General features: G+C 44.5%; 1 protein-coding gene across 1 annotated transcript in view; it reads left to right on the plus strand.

The window, feature by feature from the left end:
- Positions 1–2,512: 2,512 nt before the first annotated feature.
- mapkbp1 (mitogen-activated protein kinase binding protein 1) overlaps positions 2,513–16,596 on the plus strand; it is a 40,018-nt gene continuing 25,934 nt past the window's right edge. Inside the window, 8 exon segments of the mRNA XM_027274843.1 lie at positions 2,513–2,955; positions 5,909–6,000; positions 13,167–13,229; positions 13,332–13,389; positions 14,254–14,424; positions 14,668–14,805; positions 14,901–15,083; positions 15,236–15,253. Of these exon segments, the coding sequence (XP_027130644.1) occupies positions 2,830–2,955; positions 5,909–6,000; positions 13,167–13,229; positions 13,332–13,389; positions 14,254–14,424; positions 14,668–14,805; positions 14,901–15,083; positions 15,236–15,253 (849 nt within the window). The 5' untranslated portion in view covers positions 2,513–2,829.

Raw genomic sequence — 16,596 nt, forward strand, 5'->3', positions numbered from 1 at the left:
CTGAACGTTCATACAACGTTTAGAGTTGGTTTGTCTTTAAAGTCTGAAATAATACATGTGTTCTGAGTTTGTCAGACTAAAGAAAGTGTCATTAACCACCCAGCCAAATTTGAATGATTAAAAGTTTTTGAAATCAGGACTGAGGGGGCGTGTCCTCTGAATGTGCTGAAGCCACGCCCACTCATGGGAGCAGTGGAGTGGCCATTTTGAAGCGACTGAAACACGTCAGAAAGTCACATGACGAACTCTGAAACTTTTAGTGAGATAAACTCATCTCTGTCTCTGCTCAGGGTGGCCTCAGCGTGTCATCGAGCCACCCTTTAAGGACCGCCCACAAAATCCAGTTTGAACCTCGAACGCCACATTTCAGAAATATATGTTCAACATGTTTATTACAACATGTTTATTACATGTTTATTACAAGTTTGTTACAACATTTATAACATGTTTATTACAGGTTTGTTACAACATGTTTATTACAACATGTTTATTACATGTTTATTACAACATGTTTGTTACAACATTTATAACATGTTTATTACATGTTTGTTACAACATGTTTATTACAACATGTTTGTTACAACATGTTTATTACATGTTTGTTGACAGACTTTTAATGTTTGTCATGTGAAAATTTTCAGAGAATTTAAAATTTTATATTTGAATATTTTTTTATTTTCAGATTTATTTATTTTTTCCTCACTGTGAAGCTGCAGTTTGTGTCTCCGCCGCTTGGGGGCGCCGCCGCGTTACACCGCGCTCACTGCAGCGTGCAGGCGTCAGAGCTGCGTCAAGCAGCGTCACACACGACGACACCGGAAGTGATGATGCTTTAATTTCAAAGTAAAAACATGGCATAAAACTGAAAAAAAGGTGACGAACTGTTTTGTTATTTAACACGTCATGTTATATAAACATATGTAATTAAAATATGAATCATAACAACAGTAATCTATTACAAGTCAAATGTCGTCAAATAAAACTAAATAAAATTTACATTGCAATACTTTTTATATCACTCTGACCTTCAGCAATCGTTTCTGCACATTGTTTATTGTTAGTGTTTATTGTTAGTGTTTATGGTTAGTGTTTACTGTTTATGGTTAGTGTTTATTGTTAGTGTTTATGGTTAGTGTTTATGGTTAGTGTTTACTGTTTTATTGTTAGTGTTTATTGTTAGTGGTTTATGGTTGTGGTTTAGTGGTTTATTGTTAGTGTTTTTGTTAGTGTTATGGGGTAGTTTATTGTTAGTGTTTATTGTTAGTGTTATGGTTAGTGTTTATGTTTATGTTAGTGTTTTGTTAGTGTTTATTGTTAGTGTTTATGGTTAGTGTTTATGTTTAGTGGTTAGTGTTTATTGTTAGTGTTTATTGTTAGTGTTTATTGTTTAGGTAGTGTTTTTAGTGTTTGTTATTGTTAGGTGTTTATTGGTGTTATGTAGTGTTTTATGGTTAGTGTTTTTTATGGTTTATTGTTTATTGTTAGTGTGTTATTGTTAGTGTTTTATTGTTAGTGTTTTATTGTTTTATGGTTAGTGTTTATTGTTAGTTTATTGTTTAGTGTTTATTGTTTAGTGTTAGTGTTTAGTGTTTTATTGTTAGTGTTGTATGTTAGTGTTTATGGTTAGTGTTATTGTTAGTGTTTATGGTTTTTATTGTTAGTGTTTATTGTTAGTGGTTTATGGTTAGTGTGTTATTGTTTGGTTAGTGTTTATTGTTAGTGTTTATTGTTATGTTTATTGTTTATTGTTAGTGTTAGTGTTTATTGTTGTGTGTTTATGGTTAGTGTTTATTGTTAGTGGTTTATGTGTAGTGTTTATGTTTTATGGTTAGTGGTTGATTGTTAGTGTTATTGTTAGTGTTTATTTGTTGTATTTGTTAGTGTTATTGTTTTTATTTGTTAGTTGTTTATTGTTAGTGTTATGTTATGTTAGGTTAGTGTTTATTGTATTTATGTTGTGTTTATGTTAGTTTTATGGTTAGTGTTTAGTGTTTATTGTTAGGTGTTGTATGGTTAGTGTTTATGTTTGTTAGTTGTTTATATGTTTATGGTTAGTGTGTTTATGGTAGTGTTTATTGTTTATTGTTAGTGTTTATGGTTAGTGTTTATTGTTTATTGTTAGTGTTTATTGGTTTTTATTGTTGTTATTGTTAGTGTTTATTGTGTTTATTGTTAGTGTTTATTTAGTGGTTTATGTTGTGTTTATTTTTGTTTATTGTTAGTGTTTATTGTTTATTTTTATTGTTAGTGTTTATTGTTAGTGTTTATTGTTGGTGTTTATTGTTAGTGTTTATTGTTAGTGTTTATTGTTTATTTTTATTGTTAGTGTTTATTGTTTACATGTGTAAGTTATAGATAGTTCTGTCTGTTCGTTGTGTTTGTCCTTCAGACTTTAACTCTGCTGCTGTAATAAATGGATTTCCCCGTTGTGGATGAATAAAGTATAATCTGATCTAACAACAGGCAAAATAAACTGCGTGTCTTTTATTTTGAAGAGCCTGACCGGTAGTACTCAGGTCATTGCCGCATGCGGTGTTGACGCTGCGGTGCGTCAGTCGGCTCAGTCCGGTCCTGGGTCCTGTTCAGGCCGCTTCGTGTCTTCGCTGTGGCGGAGGTCTAAGATGCGGAGCAGCCGCGAAAGCGGTGCCCCTGATCCGGATCAATCCAGAACCAAAACCGGAGCCGGTCTAGCTGAACCCTCCGGCCCGGCACGGCCCGGTTCGCAGACAGCATGACCGCTGCAGCGTCAGCAGCCGCGGAGGAGAGAGCGACAGAGAAGAAAGACTCCAGCCGCTGAGAGAGGCTGCTAGCCGGCCAGCTAACGGCGCGATGACCGCGGAGGGAGGCGGCACGATCCGGAGCCGCATCAAGAACCTGCTGCGGTCCCCGTCCATCAAACTGAGGCGGAGGACCGGGACCGGGACCGGGCGGCACAAAGAGGACCTGAGCGACAAGGTGCGCGCGCACGAGCCTCACACACACACACACACTGAAAATATTTGTTTTAAATTGTAGACTGTCTAAAACCTGGACGTAGTCTCTGAGACGTCCCCGCAGACTGTCTAAAACCTGGACGTAGTCTCTGAGACGTCCCCGCAGACTGTCTAAAACCTGGACGTAGTCTCTGAGACGTCCCCGCAGACTGTCTAAAACCTGGACGTAGTCTCTGAGACGTCCCCGCAGACTGTCTAAAACCTGGACGTAGTCTCTGAGACGTCCCCGCAGACTGTCTAAAACCTGGACGTAGTCTCTGAGACGTCCCCGCAGACTGTCTAAAACCTGGACGTAGTCTCTGAGACGTCCCCGCAGACTGTCTAAAACCTGGACGTAGTCTCTGAGACGTCCCCGCAGACTGTCTAAAACCTGGACGTAGTCTCTGAGACGTCCCCGCAGACTGTCTAAAACCTGGACGTAGTCTCTGAGACGTCCCCGCAGACTGTCTAAAACCTGGACGTAGTCTCTGTGACGTCCCCGCAGACTGTCTAAAACCTGGACGTAGTCTCTGAGACGTCCCCGCAGACTGTCTAAAACCTGGACGTAGTCTCTGTGACGTCCCCGCAGACTGTCTAAAACCTGGACGTAGTCTCTGTGACGTCCCCGCAGACTGTCTAAAACCTGGACGTAGTCTCTGTGACGTCCCCGCAGACTGTCTAAAACCTGGACGTAGTCTCTGTGACGTCCCCGCAGACTGTCTAAAACCTGGACGTAGTCTCTGTGACGTCCCCGCAGACTGTCTAAAACCTGGACGTAGTCTCTGTGACGTCCCCGCAGACTGTCTAAAACCTGGACGTAGTCTCCGAGACGTCCCCGCAGACTGTCTAAAACCTGGACGTAGTCTCCGTGACGTCCCCGCAGACTGTCTAAAACCTGGACGTAGTCTCTGTGACTTTGGTCCTCACACACACACACACTAGTGTTTTAAGAGACATTTGGTGTTCAGGTTTACTGACGATGTGAGGACACACAGCTGAATGCAGCCTGCTGAGCTGGCATGTTTCACACACACACACACACACACACACACACACACACACACAGTGTTCAGTCAGCTGGAGTCAATAAAGTTTCATTTTCAGGTCTCAGGTCAGTTTTTATCAGTTTGGATTAACAGGAATTGTTTATCTTCAAACTAGTCCACAGTCTGGACCTGGACTGGGCCCTCTGGTCTGGACCGGGCCCTCTGGTTCTGAAAGTTGTCTGAAGCCGCTTTGTGAAGCAGAAACACAAACAGGAGCGAGCCACCCGTCTGTCAGGTTGTTCCTGTCTGTGTGTCCCTGCAGGGCGTCTGCCTGTCTGTCTGTCTGCCTGTCTGTCTGCCTGTATCTGTCTGTCTGCCTGTATCTGTCTGTCTGTCTGTCTGTCTACCTGTCTGCCTGTCTGTCTGTCTGCCTGTCTGTCTGTATCTGTCTGTCTGTGTCTGTCTGTCTGTATCTGTCTGTCTGTGTCTGTCTGTATCTGTCTGTCTGTCTGCCTGTCTGTCTGTCTGTCTGTGTGGGCGTCTCATCGAGGACAAACTGACTGTGACAGTAATTAAACTGACCTCAAACATCTGAGACACGAGTTCACACTACTGCAGTTTACACAGTATCTGCAGGACATGTAGTATCTGCAGCACATGTAGTATCTGCAGTACATGTAGTATCTGCAGCACATGTAGTATCTGCAGTACATGTAGTATCTGCAGCACATGTAGTATCTGCAGTACATGTAGTATCTGCAGCACATGTAGTATCTGCAGTACATGTAGTATCTGCAGCACATGTAGTATCTGCAGTACATGTAGTATCTGCAGCACATGTAGTATCTGCAGTACATGTAGTATCTGCAGCACATGTAGTATCTGCAGTACATGTAGTATCTGCAGCACATGTAGTATCTGCAGTACATGTAGTATCTGCAGCACATGTAGTATCTGCAGTACATGTAGTATCTGCAGCACATGTAGTATCTGCAGTACATGTAGTATCTGCAGCACATGTAGTATCTGCAGTACATGTAGTATCTGCAGCACATGTAGTATCTGCAGTACATGTAGTATCTGCAGCACATGTAGTATCTGCAGTACATGTAGTATCTGCAGCACATGTAGTATCTGCAGTACATGTAGTATCTGCAGCACATGTAGTATCTGCAGTACATGTAGTATCTGCAGCACATGTAGTATCTGCAGTACATGTAGTATCTGCAGCACATGTAGTACATGCAGTACATGTAGTATCTGCAGCACATGTAGTATCTGCAGTACATGTACACACACACAGAAGCGTCGCACTGACTCGTGCTAAATAAAGTTTCAGCTGATTCAATGATTCATCTTAACGTGTTTTGATCCATTTAACGCGACGCAGCAGCCGGAGTCACGTGACGCAGCAGCCGGAGTCACGTGACCCAGCAGCCGGAGTCACGTGACCCAGCAGCCGTGACGCAGCAGCCGGAGTCACGCGACGCAGCAGCCGGAGTCACGTGACGCAGCAGCCGGAGTCACGTGACGCAGCAGCCGGAGTCACGTGACATCACGCTCACACACGGGAGTTACTGTTAGCTTAGCATCTGATGTTAGCTGACATGCTAACAGCTGTTAGCTTCACAGACTGAGCTGCGACCTGATTGGACAGAAGCTGTTATGTCACGACAGCATGAAGAAAGTTTACGGGCGCGGACAGAACCAGCAGGTTGTACCAGCTGGTTCTGAGGACGTGGTGAGGTTCTGACATGATGTTCTGATCAGTTCTTCAGCTGGTTCTGGTCGGGGACACTCTGGTATCCATGTTCAAGGACTCCAGGAAGATTTAAGGGATAACTCAAGGTGTTCTAAGGATCCACAAAATATCAGCTGTTCTTAAACGGGTCGGCTGAAGAGTTCTGATGATGACCTGAATGTAACTAACCTCTGACCTCTGACCTCCAGGTGACCTTGGAGAAGGTTCTCGGTATCACGGCTCCGGGGAACCGAGCGCTGGCCTGCGACCCGCGAACCGGACTGCTGGCTTATCCTGCTGGGTGAGAACACGCTTCCTGTTTGTGCACTGAAAGGAGTCGAAGTGTAACGTCTGAGAAGGGTCGAAATGAAGGTTCAGGATCAGTGAAAGGAGTCGAAGTGTTCAGTGAAGTGTAAACAGGATAAACACGGAGCTCAGAGTAGACTGACTGTCAAAGTAAATGAAGTGTAGATATGGAAAGTCCTGACACGAGATGAAGCGTCAGATAAAGTGTACAAACAGTTGAAAGGAGTTGAAGTGGTGATGTGAGTCATGTTGTTTGTGTGACGGACTCTTCAGTCCTTCAGCTCAGGACTTTAAAGGATAACGACATGATCAGATTAAACTCATCATGTGACACACACACGTCACGTGTTCACTGAGGACACACACAACAACAGGTCTGCTCTGGAGGACGCCTGGAAAAGACTGGGCAGTTCTTCCAGGGTTCTTCAATGTGTTCATGAGTTCTGGAGGGTTTGGAGGGGAACGTTGTTGTCAAGATGTTTCTCTGGACGTATAGCGGGAGTCGAGTGTTTTAGGTGTCTGTCATCCGAAAAGGCTCTGACACCACAGAACTTCATGGGTTCTTCATGGGTTCTTCAGGGGTTCATCATGGGTTCTTCAGGGGTTCTTCATGGGTTCTTCAGGTGTTCATCATGGGTTCTTCAGGGGTTCTTCATGGGTTCGTCAGGGGTTCGTCATGGGTTCTTCATGGGTTCTTCAGGGGTTCGTCATGGGTTCTCCAGCGGTTCTTCAGGGGTGCTTCAGTCAGTTTCTAATTATTAACTGATCTGATAATGATGAATCATTTTTTCGTCCTGTTGATTAATTTAGAAAGTGATCATCAGACTAAACGATGGAAATAATGGAGTTCTTTGAATCGTTCAGATGTTCTTCAAGTGTGAGCCGTTAACGTTCACGTAAACTCGTCAGATTCATTTGAAATGACACTTGGTTCTTTATGCTATAAAGTGTCGTGATGCGACAAACTTCAGATCAGTGACATCAGCTGATCGTCTGCGAGCTGAGCACTGAGGAATGATGGGAATGTCTGAGGGCGAGTGCTGGGGGACGTCCAGCTTCCTGCCTTTTATTTCCTCCCCACTGAACTGTCCAATCAGCTGTGGGTGTGAGAGGAGCAGGGCTGCTGATTGGTCCGTTTGTGTTTAGACTCAGTGAAGTGAAGTGGGTCAGTGGAGCGGAGAGAGGCAAGGCGACGGGGCAATGTATGGAGAGAGACAAAGGAGAGACAGACAGGCAGACAGAGAGAGAGACAAAGGAGAGACAGACAGGCAGACAGAGAGAGAGACAAAGGAGAGACAGACAGGCAGACAGAGAGAGAGACAAAGGAGAGACAGACAGGCAGACAGAGAGAGAGACAAAGGAGAGACAGACAGGCAGACAGAGAGAGAGACAAAGGAGAGACAGACAGGCAGACAGAGAGAGAGACAAAGGAGAGACAGACAGGCAGACAGAGAGAGAGACAAAGGAGAGACAGACAGGCAGACAGAGAGAGAGACAAAGGAGAGACAGACAGGCAGACAGAGAGAGAGACAAAGGAGAGACAGACAGGCAGACAGAGAGAGAGACAGACAGGCAGACAGAGAGAGAGACAAAGGAGAGACAGACAGGCAGACAGAGAGAGAGACAAAGGAGAGACAGACAGGCAGACAGAGAGAGAGACAAAGGAGAGACAGACAGGCAGACAGAGAGAGAGACAAAGGAGAGACAGACAGGCAGACAGAGAGAGAGACAAAGGAGAGACAGACAGGCAGACAGAGAGAGAGACAAAGGAGAGACAGACAGGCAGACAGAGAGAGAGACAAAGGAGAGAGATACAGAGGGTACCATCGAATAGTCAAAAAATTTACCTCAATGGAAAACGTCACGAGGTGATGAGGACAGATGTGAAGGAGAGGAGATGAGGACAGATGTGAAGGAGAGGAGATGAGGACAGATGTGAAGGAGAGGAGATGAGGACAGATGTGAAGGAGAGGAGATGAGGACAGATGTGAAGGAGAGGAGATGAGGACAGATGTGAAGGAGAGGAGATGAGGACAGATGTGAAGGAGAGGAGATGAGGACAGATGTGAAGGAGAGGACATGAGGACAGATCAGGTTCTTCGTCCCTGATGAAGGTCACGGTTTTAGTTACAGCTCCTGATGAACGATACAGTGAAGAAATACCAATTTCTGTTCGGGGTTACTTTCAGTCACTTCATCCTGCATCCTCTTCAAAAGTCCGACACTTAACCGTCCGTGGTGACACCTGCCAGTTTGATCCATGCCCGTCCCAGCTTGTCAAAGCATTTACCTCTGTGAACAGATCGGCCCTTTTATTGACTGCATTGCTTAAAGTCCTTCGCTGCTCTCATCCAAAGCCAAGGAGAAAAAATCCAAATAGTTCACTTGGTTTTGCAGCTGAAGCTGATTTCCCACGATGTGCTTTGCCCTTACAGTTCGTCTGGGACCTTCTCAGACTGTTCTTTATTTCCAGAGTCAAACACTCTTCAGTGAACTCCTCATCAGTAAACGGCAATTACGTAACTCGTCCGGACGACTGCATCCCGATGCGTGAAGCTTGGTGAATCATTAGCCTCGTGTTTGGTCACGTAGTGGCGATTCCAATGAAAGTCTTTAAGACAGCAACACTCGAGTTTCCTTGGAGTCCATGTCTTAAAAAGTCGACATTCATTTTTAGCAACAAGTTATTTTTAACTGTCTCTTTTGAATAACGCATCTCTGTGCTGGTGCGCACACACGCATGCACGTACTTATATCACCTTCAGAATAAAAGCACTGGTTGTACTGTATTGATTTCTAGTATCTGGGTAGCCTCACGCGGGCCACATAGGTACAGCCGACAGGATGTGCGGGACGCCTAATGCCCAGGTCTGTCCTAGATCCTCCCCGCGCTCTGACCGGGTTGTTTCAATCAGGAAATGTCAAACTGTGACGTCATCATCAGCGTCAGAGTGAATAATAATGAATATTGTCCGGCTGTCACAGAAGCAGATGAAGCGCCATGTTTTGTCGCTGCCGCAAGGAATTGTGGGATGGCATCACCTCCTTTCCTAAAGGATGCTCCGTGTCCTCTGCTGAAGGAGAAATTTAAACCGCTCTTATCACGGCGGACACATTAACACTTCCAGGTCATTTCACTCAGTGAGGAAGCTTCCTGAGCAAAACTGACTATTCGACCGGACCCAGAGAGACAGACAGGAAGAGAGACAGACAGGAAGAGAGACAGACAGATAGAGACCTTTAACAAAACTTTATTGGTCCAATTTTTTATTTACAGTAAGAAAACACAAAATTCAATCAGAAAACAAAAATATCACCCCCAAAAAACACAAAATAAATAAATGAATAGAGGCAGGCAGACAGACAGGCAGACAGACAGGCAGAGAGACAGGCAGGAAGAGAGACAGGCAGACAGACAGAGTCTCTCTTTGCTGCATTGCAGATGTGGTCTGTGGTACAAACTGTACCTGAACACATCGCTGCTGCAGAGTGTGTGTGTGTGTGTGTGTGTGTGTGTGTGTGTGTGTGTGTGTGTGTGTGTGTGTGTGTGAAAAACAAAGAAGCTGAGTTAGTAACATACATAGAGGAAGAGCAGTGCATCATGGGAAGTCCTCAGGCAGTCTTGTCCTCTAGCGACAGACGATTTATTGTCTTCATTATTATTATTATTATTATTATTTACTGTTCTGAACAATAACAGCACCATCATCTTGCCTCTGCACCTTATCTACCTGTTTATCTGTTTTTTAAGTGTCTGTGTCTCATTCTGTATTTTATTTTTATTTTTTCTACCTCAGTGTTTTATTCTATTGTATTTTTATTGTACTCAAATGATCCTGTTATGATGACCTAATTACCCCTCAGGGATGAATAAAGTCATCCATCCATCCTCTGTCCCATACTGATTATACATGTTCCAGGAGTTTCAGCATGCTGCTCCTCCGATCAAGTAACGATGCATCGTGACACGATTGTATCGGTACAAATGTGCGACAATTCGCATCGGTTGACAGAAAAAATTAATCATGATTCTTGGGAATGCGAGAGAAGTAGGATATGTTCTTTTTCTTCTTTTTCTAAATTAGAAATAGGTTACGTTATCTTAAAAACAGTCACTGGTTGGTGATTCATTTGTCACGTGACTCACGTCACTACGTAGGTACGGAGACAGAGCGAGGGAAGACATGGCGACGGTAGAAAACAGCTTTGAAACAGAGGACGCAGCGAGCAGTTTGAAATCAGCTGTGTGGAGCATTTTGGATTCCCTATGTACACAAGTACAACCGTGAGAAACAGACAAAACCAAAAACATGTAGTGCTAACATATAACAGCAACATGCAGCAGCAGATCAGCCACAGTGAGAAGCAAAGTAACGTTACGCCACCTCGAGAGGAAAACTGCACATCACAGCAGCTAACAGCAGTTTACTGTGAGACTGTTTCTAAAGAACGCAGATATCTGTGTTTGTTGTTTAAGATGAACTTTTTATAAGAGAACACAAACTGTTTGAGAGTTTCTGTAAAGAAAGCACCGAAGATTTTTTTCCTACAAATAAAAAGATTTTATTTGGTCATAATTTGTCTGTAGCTCATTTTTATTAAAAAAACATTGTGAACAAAAAATCGTATCGTTACATCATCGCTAGAGTGGAGAGGGAGAGAAACGTTTGTCAAAAAATACATTTGCAAACGGCTCTTGTGGCCACAAATGTCTCTCTACAGATTTAATTCCTACATAGAAACGTAGGAAAATTTGTGGGCTACGCAGCGATATCACTGCTGAAGCTGTCAGACTTATAGTTTTGGCGGGAGACGCACTGATGCTCCAGGATCAGCCACCGACAGCCCCATCTACTCCCATGTAAACTGGAGAGGAGAAATTCCCCAAAGGAGCACGGGGCACCTGTTCTTTCTCTCTCTCCCCAGGTCACATTTTTTAACTTCACACTGAAATTCAGCATTCACATGGTCGACAAGATGAGGATGCTCACGGTCATTTGGGCTTTTTGATACCACCTACCGTTTGGCATTAGTGTCCACTAGTTGGAGGGGCTTCATTTAGAGATTTTCTGTGTCTCTCAGCAGTCACTCACACACAGACAGAGCACAGCTGCAGTTAATTGCTCTGACCTGCAGCTGACCCTGGTTGCTCGGCAACCTCAAGCTGCCTTTGACCGACTCTGTTGATTATCATGAGTAATACACGTTCTAGTCAAGCGGGCGGAACCCAGGCACAGAAAAAGCAAAGCGAATCCAGTGGATTTTCAGAATAAAATACCCTGTGCAATCTGCCGGTCGTAAAAACAGACAAAAGCTAAACTAATTAACTACGTAGCAAATTTCCACATGTAGAAGCATGTTTAGAAGAACATACACCGGGAAAATGGCCAAATCTGAGCAAGTAAACGAAGTCTGGCGGGATGAGCGCTTCTGAAACGCTCCCGGTGGGTTTGAAATAAGCGCGCTCACGCAACACGCCGTGGACGGGCCTGGTGGGGTTCTTGGTTCTTTATTGGTTCCTGATGAGTTTTCTGTGTTGAATTCAGGTAAACATTCACAGGTGTGTCTAAACTCTGCTGTGTAATTTGGAACTGGTTTGTTAGCCTGAGCGCTAACTGTAGCTACAGTCTGTCAACATGCGTGTTTGTACAGTCTGTCTCCTAGTGATGATGTCATGCTCAGGCTCATGGCGTGTACAAACATGGTTCTTCCTGTCGTCTCTTCCTGTCGTCTCTTCCTGTCGTCCATGACTCGTCCTGTTGAAAAAACATGGCGGCACCAATAAGTGGAAGTGATGAGCTGTTTCCTCATGGCTCTCATGGCTCCACACAGATCTTGAGCTTCTTTCCATGACATCATCTTCTTCTGTGTGTGTGTGTGTGTGTGTGTGTGTGTGTGTGTGTGTGTTACTGATAAGCGTTTGCTGACTGTAAGCAGCTGAGTCAGCAACCAATTAAAATTTTCCTCCTCAACACACACACACACACACCCTAATCCCTGTGTGTCAGCAGTGTGTGTGTGTGTGTGTGTGTGTGTGTGTGTGTGTGTGTGTCAGTCTAATCTGATCTGTGTGTTTGAGGTCGTGTTCAGTCACATGACCGACTTCATTCTTATGCTGCTAACCTTTAACCTGTGATTGTTTGGGCCCTCTGGGCTGGTTCATTCAGACCGAGACAGACTGAGACAGACTGAGACAGACCGAGACAGACCGAGACAGACCAAGACAGACCAAGAAAGACCAAGACAAACCGAGACAGACCAAGACAGACCAAGACAGACCAAAACAGACCAAGAAAGACCAAGACAAACCGAGACAGACCAAGACAGACCAAGAAAGACCGAGACAGGTCCAGAGTGAATCTGGTCTGTAGAGAGCGAGCTGTTTATGAAGGTTCAGGTCGGACAGACTGAGTCACCAAACAGAGACTCATTAAAGCTTCACACTGTTTATACAGCAGAGTGTGTGTGTGTGTGTGTGTGTGTGTGTGTGTGTGTGTGTCACTACATGCTAATTTAGCTCACAGTGAAGTAACAGAGACAGATATATTGATCCTGAGGGACACTCAAACATCCAGTAAGACTCAGTAAGACTCAGTAAACAAACATTAAATGTGCATTACAATGAAACTATTTAATTTAGCCAACCTTAGACACACATGTACAGCTATCAGCAGGGACTCCGACTTCCTCTCCTCCTTTCCTCTCCTCCTTTCCTTTCCTCCTTTCCTCTCCTCCTTTCCTCTCCTCCTTTCCTCTCCTCCTTTCCTTTCCTCCTTTCCTCTCCTCCTTTCCTCTACCAGTCTCCCTTACTGTCGGTCTCTGTATAAACATAAAGTGGTATCATGGAGCTCTGGTGGAGCTCTGGTGGAGCTCTGGGTGGAGCTGGTCAGGTCACAGGTTGATTAATGATTCATTCTGAAAGTTAAGAAATAAACTCTGAGCTCTCTTCCTGCTCCACCCGGCCCTCCAACACTCAACCAGACGAGACGCCATGTTTTCAGTCACAGATCAACATCTTCAACTCTGTTAGCTTCTTCATTAGCATCCTTATCAGCTTCGTCGCCCAGCGTCTTTGCATCCTGCTAACATGCATATTACTGTAAACCCACGGTGACCACGGTGTGTGTGTGTGTGTGTGTGTGTGTGTGTGTGTGTCGGCAGGTGTGTCGTCGTCCTGTTGAATCCTCGGAAGAACAAGCAACATCACATCTTCAACAGTTCCAGGTAAAACTTCAGCCAATCAGCTCTCACTTCCTGTTCATGCAGTCCTGTTGCTATGGTTACCTGCAGGTTAAACTGAGCATGTGCTGTTATTGTGTTTTTCAGAAAGGCGATCACCACATTAGCATTTTCTCCAGATGGGAAATATATTGTCACCGGAGAGGTGAGTCCACTCCAGATCCTGACCCGGTGCCACGGTTTGACCAGGTCTCATTGCGTCAGTCTGGAATGGACTGTATCTGAGCATGCTCAGTATGAGTCACCATGGCAGGATGACAATTAAAGTCCTATAAAGTTTATATGTATGATAAAGCATCATCTGCGTACAGATGTGCATTATATAGTTTATATGTATAATAGAGCATCATCTGCGTACAGATGTGCTATATATATAGTTTATTTATATGGTGACAAAGGTGACCTGAAGAACTGCTGGAAACTACTACAACATTAATATATCAGTGTATACTTTTAGTATACAGTCATGTATGATGTTTTGTCTCTGTTATTTTATTTGTTTTATACCAAAGACTGCGGAGTCTGGTCACCCTTGTAGTGCGAGCAGCGCTGTCACTGCTGGAGGTGTGGCAGAAGCTGAGCTCCCATAAAACTTGCTTGTGCTTGTTGTACAACAGCACAGTTTGTGTATTGTGAGTGAATTCAGGTTAAAGCAGAGACAGCTCCAGTGTAACAGAAGCTACTCTCAGCATGACATGAAGTGAAGCTGCTGCTGATCACTGATCAGTTCACTGAGAGTTACTGTGACGCCTCCTTTAAAGATCCCATCGAACCGACACCAGAAAATAAAACGAGAAACAAAATGAATTCAATGTTTTATTTAAATGTTTTTAAAAAACTTTTATTCTATTTTATTTACGTGTTGATCTCTTGTCTCTTTGTGTTTTTATGATCAGCTGATCAGTCCGTTAAACATCAGTTTTATTTTCATCGTCCTGTTTGTTCGACCTCTGATAGAGAAATTATTGATTTTATTGTTGCTCTCTTCCTCTTCCTCTTCCTCCCTCAGAGCGGTCACATGCCGGCGGTTCGAATCTGGGACGTGTCGGAGCGCGTGCAGGTCACCGAGCTACAGGAACATAAATACGGCGTTGCCTGCGTGGCGTTTTCTCCAAACGGGAAGTACATCGTCAGCGTGGGCTACCAGCACGACATGATGGTCAACGTGTGGAACTGGAAGGTACGTCAGTGCTGCAGAGTACATTAACTTGAGTATACCTGTATTTATGATCACAAGACCTCTGACGCTTTCAGGTGTTTGATTGACAGCTGTGAACTTTCCGTGTTTGTCGTCACAACAGCAGAAACACGTAAAAGGAGACATTTAAAGGACGGTGGCTGAATGTTGGTTTAATGTTTCGAGGAGACATGACGTGTTTTTATCGACGTGTCGAGGTGACGTCCTGCTTTTCCTCTTTGTTAGAAAAATGTGGTGGTTGCAGCCAATAAGGTGTCCAGTAAGGTGACGGCTGTCTCCTTCTCAGACGACAGCTCCTACTTTGTTACTGCCGGCAACCGCCATGTCAAGTTCTGGTACCTGGACCACAGCCACACCTCCAAGGTTCACATGTCACTCACATGTCACCCACATGTCATTGTCGATCAGCTGTTAATGAGGAATCAGCTGTGTGATCTCTCATTGGTCATCCTCTCCAGATGAACGCCACTGTCCCTCTGCTGGGGCGTTCAGGGCTGCTGGGAGAGCTCAGGAATAACTTCTTCAGTGACGTGGCGTGTGGGCGGGGTCGACAGGCCTCCTCCACCTTCTGCATCACTTCCTCCGGTCTGTTGTGCGAGTTCAACGACCGGCGACTACTTGACAAGTGGGTCGAGCTGCGGGTGAGTGTGAACCGTACCTCAGTACACTGTGACATCACTGTTGGGTGTGGTTACAGGTGTCAGATGGCACTTCCTGTGGAAATGATGTGAATGCTTCCTGTCTGTCTCTAATGTCTAAAGTTCCTCTGCTTCCTCCTCTGCTTCCTGTGCAGAGAGTTGACTCGGCCTCCGTAAGTCGTCAGCTCACCTGGACTCACCTGGATCCAGTCAGTTCATCCCGTGACGCTCTAAACTGTCCAGTCCTCATCAGACTGACGACACGTAAAGACAAAAATAAAGTCTAGCTTAGCTGGTGAGCTAACCACTGACGTGCTGTCAGTGACAGTCTCTCTTTAAACGGCGCGCTAACCGGATTTCTTCCAACTGTCAAATGTTTTTAATTATTTTTAACATTAACATTAGCAGCTAGCTCCCCTGAAATAAACTTAAAACAAGATGGAGGAATGCAGCTAAGACTTCCATCATCTCCATTTTCAGCTCAAAGGTAATAATCTGATCTAATCTGATTTAATCTAATCTAATCTGATTTAATCTAATCTAATCTGATTTAATCTAATCTGATTTGATGTAATCTAATCTGATTTAATCTAATCTGATCTGATCTAATCTAATCTGATCTAATATAATCTAGTCTGATTTAATCTAATCTGATCTGATCTGATCTGATCTAATCTGATTTAATCTGATCTAATCCAATCTGATCTGATCTGATTTGATCTGATTTAATCTAATAACTGTTCAGGTTCTTTAAATAAATAAATTAAACTGTGTCGATGGTTTCACGCTGAGATCGTCTCCTCCATGTTGAGAAACGTCTGAATCTTTAACCTCACTGGATGAACTGACTGACTCAGACACACCCACTTTCTTTCTCTCACCCCATTGGTCGGTTTCACAGCACGCTGCTGTCATTTGTAACAACACCTCATCTGACTGGCTGAGAAACATGTCACCCCTTCACCCTCCACGCTCTGTCACAGAGGACCCTGAACGCAACATCAGCCACGTCCACCAACATCCAGCATCCACTCACTGCTAGTACTACAGTATCAGTTCAATAGTACTAGTACTACAGTATGAGTACTACAGTCTCAGTACTGATCTGGTTCTACAGTCGGAGCAGCGTCTCGGTCTCCGGGCCGCCTCTCTTCGCTCGCCCTCACACATTCTCTCGCTTCATTTACATTTTCAGTCTTTGTGAGAACACAAACGTCCTGCTCTGTTCAGAGACATTAAACACATCGTCCTGACGACAAAGCGTCCAGACAACAAAGATCTGATTCATCGCGTCGCGTCCCCCTCCGACTGTGACGTGATGAGATCTGATGACACTCCTCTAGCTTAGCACAAACGCTGGAGCCACTGCTAAACTGTAAAATACATGATGACATCATTAATGACGGTTTGTTGTCATTGGTCCAGATACTGGAGGTGACAGGTGGATGGCGAGGTCAGCCTCAGGTTTAGGTTACCTTTAGCGTGCCACAGAACCGGGCTCAGCAGCCTCCCAGTG

The sequence above is a fragment of the Larimichthys crocea genome, chromosome XXIV, assembly GCF_000972845.2.
Source record: "Larimichthys crocea isolate SSNF chromosome XXIV, L_crocea_2.0, whole genome shotgun sequence".
NCBI lineage: Eukaryota > Metazoa > Chordata > Actinopteri > Sciaenidae > Larimichthys > Larimichthys crocea.